At 41.8% G+C, this 10,838-nt stretch overlaps 1 protein-coding gene across 3 annotated transcripts; it reads right to left on the bottom strand.

Moving 5' to 3' along the window:
* Positions 1 to 798: 798 nt before the first annotated feature.
* On the bottom strand, positions 799 to 9,755 carry cdk13 (cyclin dependent kinase 13). Of its 3 annotated transcripts, none has more exons than XM_026292197.2 (15): positions 9,090 to 9,755; positions 7,733 to 8,892; positions 6,424 to 6,981; positions 6,175 to 6,333; positions 5,943 to 6,082; positions 5,539 to 5,709; positions 5,245 to 5,434; positions 5,073 to 5,129; positions 4,847 to 4,948; positions 4,669 to 4,746; positions 3,998 to 4,114; positions 3,764 to 3,895; positions 3,464 to 3,660; positions 2,403 to 2,900; positions 799 to 2,288 (listed from the first exon to the last, which is right to left on the bottom strand). In XM_026292197.2, exons 2-15 carry the CDS (start codon positions 8,872 to 8,874, stop codon positions 1,588 to 1,590), a joined length of 4,242 nt encoding a protein of 1,413 aa, XP_026147982.1. In that variant the 5' UTR covers positions 8,875 to 8,892; positions 9,090 to 9,755; the 3' UTR covers positions 799 to 1,587. The 3 variants fall into 3 exon arrangements, with proteins under 3 accessions (XP_026147982.1, XP_026147983.1, XP_026147984.1); XM_026292198.2 differs by having other exon boundaries at positions 9,410 to 9,755; XM_026292199.2 differs by having other exon boundaries at positions 7,733 to 8,878; positions 9,410 to 9,755.
* Between the last annotated feature and the right edge of the window lie 1,083 nt (positions 9,756 to 10,838).

The following is a 10,838-nucleotide window of genomic DNA, read 5'->3' as shown; positions in this document are numbered from 1 at the left end:
GGACCACATAGAGACACACAAAGACAAACAACCTCACACACTCACACTCACTCCTATGGGCAATTTAGAGTCACCAATCAACCTGACATACATGTTTTTGGACTGTGGGAGGAAACCAGAGTACCTGGAGAAAACCCACACAAGCACAGGGAGAACATGCAAACTCCACACAGAAAGGCCCCTGATGGGTTTCAAACCCAGTCACTCACCACTTTTTGCTGTAAGGCAACAGTGCTAACCACCAAACTGGGCTGCCAATTGCACATGTTCAAATAAAAAGTTACTTTCAGTGAGATCTTATAGATTACACTGGAAATACCTTTCAAGTATCAGATTTGTGACGATCTTCCCGATTCATATTTCAGGTTGTGCATTATACTGTCCAAAACTCGATGTGTGCTGTAACCATCTCAGCCATGTCTCCCTACTCTCACAGGTGCTAACCTGAAAACAAGTGTTTTTATGCTATAAAAGCAGCCAGTGTCTGCCTTTTTGTATTATACTAGCTTACTTGAGGAGCTTGTCATCGTATGAATAGTGTGCATGCTCCAAGTGTCAAGATTTAGCACCAGTGAAATAGTGGTTGCCAGCTAAGGTCTATTGGTTTTGAGTGAGACTGACAAGCAAGTAGCATTGCCTACAGATACAGCATTGAATGTCAATAAGCTTACACTGAAGGGGAAGTGATTGTGATGTTTGATATGACACTGCCATCTAGTGGCATGACCTATGAAGTTAACGCATCTTATGACTGGTCATACACAGGGGTAAAACAGTAATAGTCTGAGTAATCAGGCATACATTGTTGACATTTCTTTAATAAACATTTGTCGAGGGAGGGGGCTGGGGAGGGGTTCATTTTAGTAGAAAAAAAAAAAAACTCAAGTTTCCTTTTTAAATTCAGGTTATGTGTGTTTTGTTTTCTCATGATTTTACAACACCTATTGAAAAAAAGGCATGTGGAATTGAAAGTAAAAATACCCTTTCTCCAGGAAATCAGATCAGCTTGCTGCTGTTGTCCAAGTGCTATCAGTCTTTCTGGCACTAACACTCTTTCTCCTCAGTGTGCTGATATCTAAGCCATCAACCTGATTCAACTGAGCCATCGTCTCAACATAATCCTTTTGATAAAAAAACCACTACATTACCGGTCATATTCCTAATTGTGCAGATGAAACACATCATCTATTTCCTTTGTTTCCGCCTACTTCAGTCAGTAGTGCAAAACATTAATACTAGTCTGCCCTGTAGCAATTACAGAAAGACTAAGGTAGAAATTTTAAATTTACCTGGCCTGATAATGTACACTTGAAAAGGTAAAAGTTTAATTTAACGGACAGCAGATTATAAAAGTATGAAAATGGTATGCACGAAAAAAGCTCCTCTGATGTTGTTTGGCTGTCTTTGCAATAAAGTCCACATTCCAGACTGAGGAGGACAACAATGCCGTGCACAGATTTAAGTTCTTACAAACTGAGTGTGCCTCTCCACATCTCCATGGTCTGACCTGACAGGATTCAAGCTCAAATTGGAGACCTCTAGCCTTTTGTTCATTGTCACATACAGCCACTTCACATTTCCAGTCTTTCAGAAAGGTAGCCCTCGTCCTCTGATTGCTGCTGTTGAATTCACATGTGGAACAAAGCCAAGGGGGAGTGGTGGAAGGCCAACTTGAGAAGGCGAGCCCCAAGGTTGTCCTGGTGCTGGGATGGGTGGGGGAGGAGGTAAACCATCCTTTCTAGCCATGGCATGGTTGTACAGGTGGATAGCACTTGGGTTGGGCTGTCCCTCCATAGGTAAAGGACTGTGATTGTACTCAAAACGATGGTCTTTGTCCCCAGTGAACACCATGCTGCTGGGTCCAGAGGCTCCTGCACCTGGAGGGAAGCAGTCTGGGTGGGCCGGAGCCAGAACCCCTGCACCAGATGTGGCACTGGCAGCCTGGCCAGGTCCACTAAACACTTCTCTAAGAGCATGAGGTGGTAGGCCCCCACCTAGCATGTGACCCATATAACTATCCCCAAATCCTGCAGGAGTGTAGGGTAGAGGCAGCGGATGGCTGTACTCTCCACCATATCCAGGCCCTTCTGCAGTTGGGAGAGGCGGGTAGTCTGGTTCTGGGGGTCTCCCTCCATCACCACCACCTACAGAAGCAATAGGGGGAGCATGACCTGTCTTGGGCTCTGGTGGTGGCTGCCGGTAATCCAGGTCAGCATGTGGAGGTGGCTCTAGAGGCTCGGGTGGTCTCTGGTCTGGGGGCAAAATGGACGCTCCGCCTCCTTCAGACACTGGAAAACAAATATTTATAAAATAAATGATAGTTGGATATAAATATTTTTTGCTTTCAGGACTCCAAGTCAAACAAGGGATTTACATTGTAAGTTCAGCTGAAAAAGGATTACCTGGAGAAACTGGGCTGGGTTCTGGGGGCTGTTTGACCTCTGGAGGTAGAAGCTGTCCTCCTGCTACTGCACCTACAGGGTTTATGCTTTCCACTCCTTCGCCACTATCACAGAGTTCCTGTCTCTGAGCCTGCTGAGCCTGAAGGAGTTGAGCTAGCAACATTGTCATGGCTGTCTGTGTGGCAGCTGCAGCCTCTCCTTCTGCAATACCTGATGGTGCAGACATGGGGGGCGAAGGAGGCTTGGGCATTGGAGGTGTACGGGGCAGTCCTGCTGTAGCAGTGGGATGGGGAGGCTTGGTAGCTGTCGGCTGAGGAAGCTCAGCTGAGTCAGGGGGAGCTAGTGCATTAGACAGTTGCTGTAATGTCTCCTGATTGACCTTTGAACTCACAGACTGGAAAAACTGGTTCATGTTGACTGCACTCTTGGGCTGTCCAAGGAAGTTCAGGAGTACTGCCAGCTGCTCCTGTGTCAACTGGGAGTTCGGACCCTTTGGGTCTGCAAGAAGACAGAAAAACCTTAATCCTTAATTTCAGATATGTTTCCCATGGGTTAAGTACTTTAACCTTGACACTCATTGAGTAGATTTTTCTCAACATCTAAGACTTGATTCAAAGCTGCATTTTAAAATATTGTGTCAAAAGATGTGCTGTATATCACAATGAGTTATATTTCATAATCTTAAATTGTGAATTAAAAGGAAAATATCATTAATCCTTTCTTTAAAAAAATGACTAAAGCAGCTAGCTACAGTATGTTATACGTTCCTTCTTCATACTTACGACCTCCATATATTGTGGGAAAGAACTTAGTAAAGCAAGTGAGTGAGTGAATGAGTGACAGATTGGATCCACAAAGTGTCAGTGTTTCATGATACAATAAAATTCCCATGTTTTGCATCCATACTTCCAAAATGAGTTTACGAGTAGTTACCTGGTCATTATGTACACCAGTTCAGACGGATACATTTCCATAGTTTCTTTAATTCAAGTTAGTGCAATTCGAAGTTCTTCACCACTGACTAATACAACGGGACAAATACAAACTAAAGTCAAACTCACCGAGCAGTGCAGAAGCAGCTGCATTCTGGGCTTTGATGCCTCCGGCAGCAGGGAAGCCCTGAGGAGTGTTACTACGGCTGTCATCAAGTCCCAGCTCTTTACGAGGTACCTTAGGGGCTCCCAGTTCTTCTGTCATCTGCTTCTGTCGACGACGTTTCTTACTCCACAACTCATGACAGTCCTGCCACAGCGGAAGACTGAAAAGACAGAAAGATGTCATTTGATAAGAAATCTTATGGGTTTGATTCTGGATTGACCCAGTAGCATCAACATATTGATGCAGCATAAACCAAAACATACTCAGGTGGGGGCATCTTGTCTGGGTCCACATCCTTAAGAAACTCACTGCCCAGTGCTTGTTCAGCCGTGCAGCGCTTGCTGGGGTCCAGGTTTAACATGTGGTCAAACAGATCCAGGGCAGACGGAGGGATGCTGAACAACAAAAAACACATATTCACATAACACATAGTAAAATGCACTGTTGGAATACCCACTGGATCAATAAATCATTAGACATCAGGGATTTTGACTTACAAAGCAAACTCCTCTCGTAACCGTCTCCTGTACTGCTTCTTTGGTTTCATGGTGTTGAAAAAGGGAAGTTTTATTACATCTGGCCAGACAGCAGGGCAGGGACTGCCGCATATTCGGCTGAAACACAGAAATCCATTTTGTAAGCAGTGAGCATAACTGGCTTCTGACCCTTCCAACAGCACCCAAAGAACTGCATGTTTTTTGCTTCTTATTTGAGAGTATAATAGCCTTTATCAGAGCAGAATTTTTGTCCTCTCTCACTACCAACTGTGTTTTACATTGCAATGTGAAGAAGTAAGCCAGACAAGTAAAAAAAAAAAAAATAGTGTTGTGTTTTTACAACACACAGCAATAAAGAACTGCACAATTGTTCAGGGTTTCCTATACCAGAGAGACTGTTTCCACTGAAATCAGTACCTTCACCATTCCTCAGAGAATGGCCTTCATGACAAAACAAATAATGTCTTTTAATCAAAACATATCTTGTGTGTGGCATTACAGTTGACTATCAGTGGGAAAATTAAAATAACTTTTCCTTCCCATTTTAGATAACTATAACCTGCTATCAGTCAGTCTCTGGTTGAAGTAGGTGCATCACTAGATGGGAACTAGTGTAGGGTTTAAATTAAATATAAAACTAACACTTTAATATAAATGTATTTTCATCTTACCTAATAAGCTCTAACTGGGCCAGCTCCTGATTAGCTTGAAAGATAGGTTTCTTTGTGAACAGCTCTCCTAGAATGCACCTGTGACAGACAATACAGGCCACAATTCACAATTATTCATGAGAGCAAAACAGTGACATTGATTTGGGAGATAATAAAGGTATGTCAATAGTGCTCTTACCCACAGCTCCACACATCAATAGCTGGTGTATACCTCTCTTCTCCGAGAAGCAACTCTGGAGGACGGTACCATAATGTGATCACTTTGTTGGTGTATGGACGACTGGAAATGAAAACAAAAGACAAGGATGTATGTTTGTAGCCTTAATAAATACAGGCATGGAAATAATTTCAAAGTTTAATTTTTCCAAGCTTAACAGGTGTGGCGTATATCTACCAACTCTCACCTCTCCTCAGAGTTATACAGCCGAGCCAAACCAAAGTCTGCAAGCTTTATTTGACCTCTGATTAGAAAGAAAATATAATTGCTTAAATGTAGCTGGAAAACATGCTTGACAATGTAATAAAACATGGCAAGATTATTCATTCTGATCCAGTGGAGCAGTTGTGAGGACTCACTTGTTGTTGAGCAGGATGTTGGAACATTTGATGTCCCTGTGCAAAAAGTTCTTCTTATGACAGTAATCAAGGCCTTCCAGTAATTGCCGCATGAAAGACTTGATATGGCTCTCATTGAAATGAACCAGACCAGATTCAAGTAAACCCATCAGGTCATGATCCATGTATTCAAAGACAAGATAAAAAGCACCTGGGACAAAAGGGAAAAAAAGATTAAAAAGATTTGAAAAGACTACGTCATGTACATGTTGTCCAACAGGATTGTAGAGGTACTATGAGCAAAACATGGTTTACCTTTATCATTCTTGAAATCTAGAGCATCTTCCTTGTCTGTGACGATCTCCTTCATGTTTATGATGCTCTTGTGGTTGAGTTGTCGCAAAATTTTAATCTCCCTAATGGCTGTGATTGGGAAGCCCTCCTTTTCATTGTCCAGTCGAACCTTCTTCAAAGCCACCATTTCAGCTGTGAAACAAGAAAAACAGTAGGTTAACACTAGATCACGAGCTGTTCTCATCCTAAACATCTGACAGTGTATACTAGCAATTTAAACCAAATTTTTATTATTTCATTTAAATCACAAATTTAAAAAAAAAAAAACAATTTCTAAAAGATTTGGGAATGAATCTGTGTTTTCAATGAGCAGTTACAAATGAACTTCAAACTTACAAATGAACCTGCATCTTAAAAACACTCACCAGTGTCTTTGTCTTTTGCTTTGTACACCTGACCATAGGTACCCTCTCCTGTAATTCCAATGATCTCAAACTTGTCCACACAGCGTTTGCCCCAGTCTATTTCAATTTCCTTAATCTCACCATATCTTGGACCGCAAATTCTGGAGATTATGAGAAAATAAGTCCAAAGTGAATATAGACTTAACGGTAGCAAAAGAATAAATAATACAGCATCAAATGCACAATTATGTACTTTGGTCTTCTGCGAAGTGTCTGGGACTTTTTATCCTCAGGTGGACTTTGAGGGGAAGATGTTCCACCAGCAAGATCAGGGGGAAGAGGAAAGTCAGTCAAAAGTTGGCGAGGCTTTTTCTCTGACTTCTTCTTCCCTGAGAACAAGCTATTCTTCGAGCTTATAGAAACATGCAGGAGAAAAAGCATAAATACAATATAGAATGAAGAATGGCACATATTTACAAACTGTATGTCATAATATCCATACCTTTCTCCTTTATTGACAGGCTCAAGAACTGTCTGAGTCAATGGTAAAGATGACGGATTAGAGATGAGAGGACCAGTGGCTCGTTCTTTGTCTTTGACCTGTCCAGATGCTCTCATCCTTTTGTCAGGATGTAGAGAGTCATCTTTGCCCTTCCCATCTTTGTCCTTGCTAGTCTCAGTGGTCCTCTTTAACGACCTGTCAGAGGGGGACAGCGGCTGGCTCGACGTGGGAGTTCTGGGACCTTTCTCTTGTTGCGGTGGAGAGGGAGGGTGACCCTTCCTGGATGTATGATTGGACTTCGGACTGGGCTGAAGAGCAGATGAGGAAACCTTGGTTGGAGTAGATGTGCTGCTGGAATTCTTGGCCTTGGCAGCAGCTTCTGCAGCTTTTGCTTTTTTCTGCTTACTAAGTTCAGCAGCAAGGCTGGTTTTGAATGTTAGCGTGCTTGGTGAGAGGCTAGATGGGCGACTGCGGGAGCGAGAGTGGCGGTGACGGCTATGAGAACGTGAATGCCTTGAGGATGAATATGGACTTCTGCTACGTGACCTAGCAGGTCGTCTGTAAAGAAAATGAGAAATACACCTTGTTAGTTTGTGTTGGTACATCACCATCTTGGCATAGTTTTTCTTGCTATATACCTTATGCCATTTTTCTTTATTTTTACTTGATGTTTATCTTAGGTTATTTTGCATGCCGCATTTGTATTTTTACACTGCACTATTTAGTTTTTACGGTTTATCTGTATGCACCAAGAGTCAGAGTAATGCAATTTCAATTCTCTGTATGTGCTACATGTGGCAGAATAAAGCAGACAATAAAGCAGACTTTGAACTACCTTGCATAAATAAAATATAGATTTTTTTTTGTGGGTGTTGTGCCTTTATTTGAATCATATTAAGCAATTTGTCAATGACACTCTGCTAATATCACAATAATGTTTCACTTATCTCACTTTTATGTGATCTCACTTAAAAAGACATCAGAGCAAATGCTTTTGGAAATGCATGGAGGGGCCAACAAATACTGCACAAAACAGCAGGCCTTATTAAAAATATAGATGCTGTCATTTTATCCTTGTTTATTTAAAACTGTAAACATTTCCAAACACAGCTGTTGAAAATTAAGTCCCATCTGGTTAAAAAAAAAAAAAAAATTCCATTTAGAGACAACCTTCCTGTGTAATACTAAGCCATTAGCCAGTAAATTTGAAGCTGCTTATAATGGCCACAGAATTAGTACACAGCTAACAAATTCAGCAAACCTCATTGTATTAATTACTTAAAAAAATAAAGAAATAAAATAAACACACCTGACATCAGGACTTGGGCTCAGGGACTTCCTGTATGGACTTCGTGATTTCCTGCGGTTTCCATAAGGACTTGAACCAAAGTCTCCTTGTTCATATGGACTATGCCGACCATAACTTGGTGACCTACGCCAGTTTACTGGGCTTACAGGTGATCGCTTCCGTTTGTTGCTGGAAAATATAGTGGGTGACTTTGCCACGCCATAAGCCCCATACGTATCTAAATCTCGGCTGTAATATGTGGAACTGGGAGAGAGTCTTTTGCTCCCATAAGTTGGACTTCTTCTAGATATTAGCTGGTTGTAGCCAGCAGGGGACTGGTAGCATGAGTACGATGTCCCATAGGGACTGTCTGCTTTAAAACCAGGACTTCTCCTGTATGCCCTGAGGTCTTCCCGGTCATCTCTGTAAGACTGGGGAGCATCTCTGTATGCAGATGGGGGCTTTTTATCAGATCGTGTTTTACTTCTGTGACTTTTTGAATCTCTTTTATCTGCAGATTGTGAAACCTGAGATGCAGACGTTCTTTTACCGTTTCTGTCATCGCTCCTTGCAGTCTCTCTATAACTTTTAGAGCCACTCACACTGCCTCCACTCCTTGCTTTTGACAAGTCTCTCTCACGGCTCGGACGATCTTTTCTCCTGCCTGGCTCCTTCTCTTGCTTGCTCCTCTCAGATCCTTTTGCTTGTCCATCCTTGCTGAAGCATAAAGACTCCTGGTCTCTTAGGTGACTTCTGACTGGGGAAGGTGGTCCATAAGAGTCACCAAAGTCAACATCACTGAGGCGGTCCACTGAGAGATGGTCAGTATGGGGTTCATGTTTGGGAGAGGGGCTCCCTGAAAACTGCTCTGACTGGGAGCTTACATCATCATACTCTACCATTGTCTGAAGTTCAACTTCTTTTTCACAAGTGTCTTTTCGGCCATTGTCATGGTCTTCTGTTGTACCGGTATGCCGCAGCTCTTTACTTCTGGCTTGCCTGCGTTTCCTTCTCCTGGAAGCCGATGACCGCCTCTTCTCTCGGTGTCTCTCCCGCTGTGCAGCACCGCTCCCTGGCTTGCTACGCCTGTCCTGCTTGTTAGCATTTTTCTGTGCAGAGGGGCTCCGTCCCCGACCCTCACGAAGCACCTCGGAATTAGGCATTTATCTATAAAATAAACACTATGGCCACGTTGAAAATTACTTTTAAATAACACACTTGACCTAAACTATGTCATGGGGCTAGCTCTGTAACATGCTAGGTAGCTAACGCTAGCAAATTCACAATTAGACAGCCAGCCAGCTAGCTAGCCAAATCACTAGCCTAGCATTAGCATTATAAAGCTAGCCTGATTAAAGTTCCGGATAAAGTGAGTTACCCGAGACTGTGATTCATCAAACTGGATGCCAGCGTCACATAAAAAGCCACAATGCAGAGCAGAGCTAGTTATAGAGTCAATCGATACTCAACCCTTGTATTCCTGGACGAACATCTCCCAGATCGGCTAGTTAATGCTAGTCGGCCTAGCCAGCTAGCCCCCACTAGGTGACTGTGCCCAGTTAGACAGCAGCATCCCATTTCAGGGTCAAAGCACAGGGCCATACAAATGTAAAAGCCACGTCCTCTGAGGTGTTACACTTCATGCAAGCATGGGAATTAATTTACTAGGCAGCGTTAAGGTTAAATTAAAAAACTCACAAACTTCACGCCTTCCATCACACTCCAGTGTGCAACAAGGAAGTGGAAAACAACGCGAGTTGGACCGGATAGCCACCGCTATCTAGTTAGCCTCTAGCATTTTAGCCAGCTAGCTTTCTTTTCTCCTTGTGTTGGAGCTGAAACTCAGTCAAGATGCATTAAAACGCGTGCCAAAAACGCGTCTACTTCACCGGAATAAAGCTTGCCCCCTCTGACAACAGTAGCACATTTCTTTCCGGACAAAAATGCTCAATAATCCCTTGAATTTGTTTAAAAATATTGTAATTTTGGTCGCAATGTAGCTAGCAATACTGGTACTAGCCAAGACAGCTCTCAAACTAGAGGCCTTGTGCGTCGGTGTCAACCAATGATCACCGTTTGCGTAATCCACGTCATGGACAACAACAGCACGTCAGCACCAAGGGAAACCCAGTGCCCTAAAAACAGAGGAGTTGCGACAGTAAGGGGTCAAATCCCACCAGGGCTGCTTCAAATGCTGAGATCCACTGGTTTCAATAGGCAGAATTTATCCCCAGAGTGCTACTTTTAATCACGTGCACAGATTTGCTAATTGATTGTGTGTGTTGAAATTATTGATTTTTATTTTGGATAGGCTCTACAAAAGTGTGATATTAAATATTTATAACATATTATTATTAATTATAGATGAGTATAGAAAGGGAAATTACTTTAAGCTGCAACTTTGTGTGATAGCTGTAATGTAATTCAATGATGCAGTTAATCACTGATAGGGATAGATCTTAAATAAAACTATGCATGATAAAAGTCAGCAACAAAAACATCATTAGCCAAAAGTTTGGGTTCAATATGACAAGGTGTTTTGACATTTATTCAAAGTACACTCCTATCTGCAATTACATTTTAGATAATCAGAATAGTTTTCTCACTAGTCAGAATGGTATCTAAAGAGAAACCCAATAACATTGTTTTTTAAAGAAATCTACAACTTTGAGTTTACTAGTCAGAATTAAATTTAGGATATCTAAAAATCCTCGATTACTAGACTGGAAATGTATTGCAGATATCCATAATTTAATTCTTCCTAGTTAAAAAGAACATTTCAGATATCCACAGTAATATTCTTCTTATGCACAATTGTTGTTTCAGATATCCGCAGTCACTCCCATTTGCATATATATTTTTTAATGCCTGTTGAATTGCAACTAAATAAGATAGAGCAATAATAATAATAATTCTTTTTTTATATATATATAAAACCGGAGGAGTTACACTTATATATCACACATTTACTTATATATCACATATATCAGAGCTGTTTATTCCCGCTAATGGGTTTGCAGATATCCAGTAAAAAACGCACACAATAAAATCATTATAATCCAGACCGTGGATCTGGTCACAGCACTTCCTACGGTGGAATACACGTGAACAGGTTGTGAGCATCTAG

This window comes from Mastacembelus armatus, chromosome 20 (assembly GCF_900324485.2).
Source record: "Mastacembelus armatus chromosome 20, fMasArm1.2, whole genome shotgun sequence".
Taxonomy (NCBI): domain Eukaryota; kingdom Metazoa; phylum Chordata; class Actinopteri; order Synbranchiformes; family Mastacembelidae; genus Mastacembelus; species Mastacembelus armatus.
This window is presented reverse-complemented; position numbering and strand designations above follow the sequence as displayed.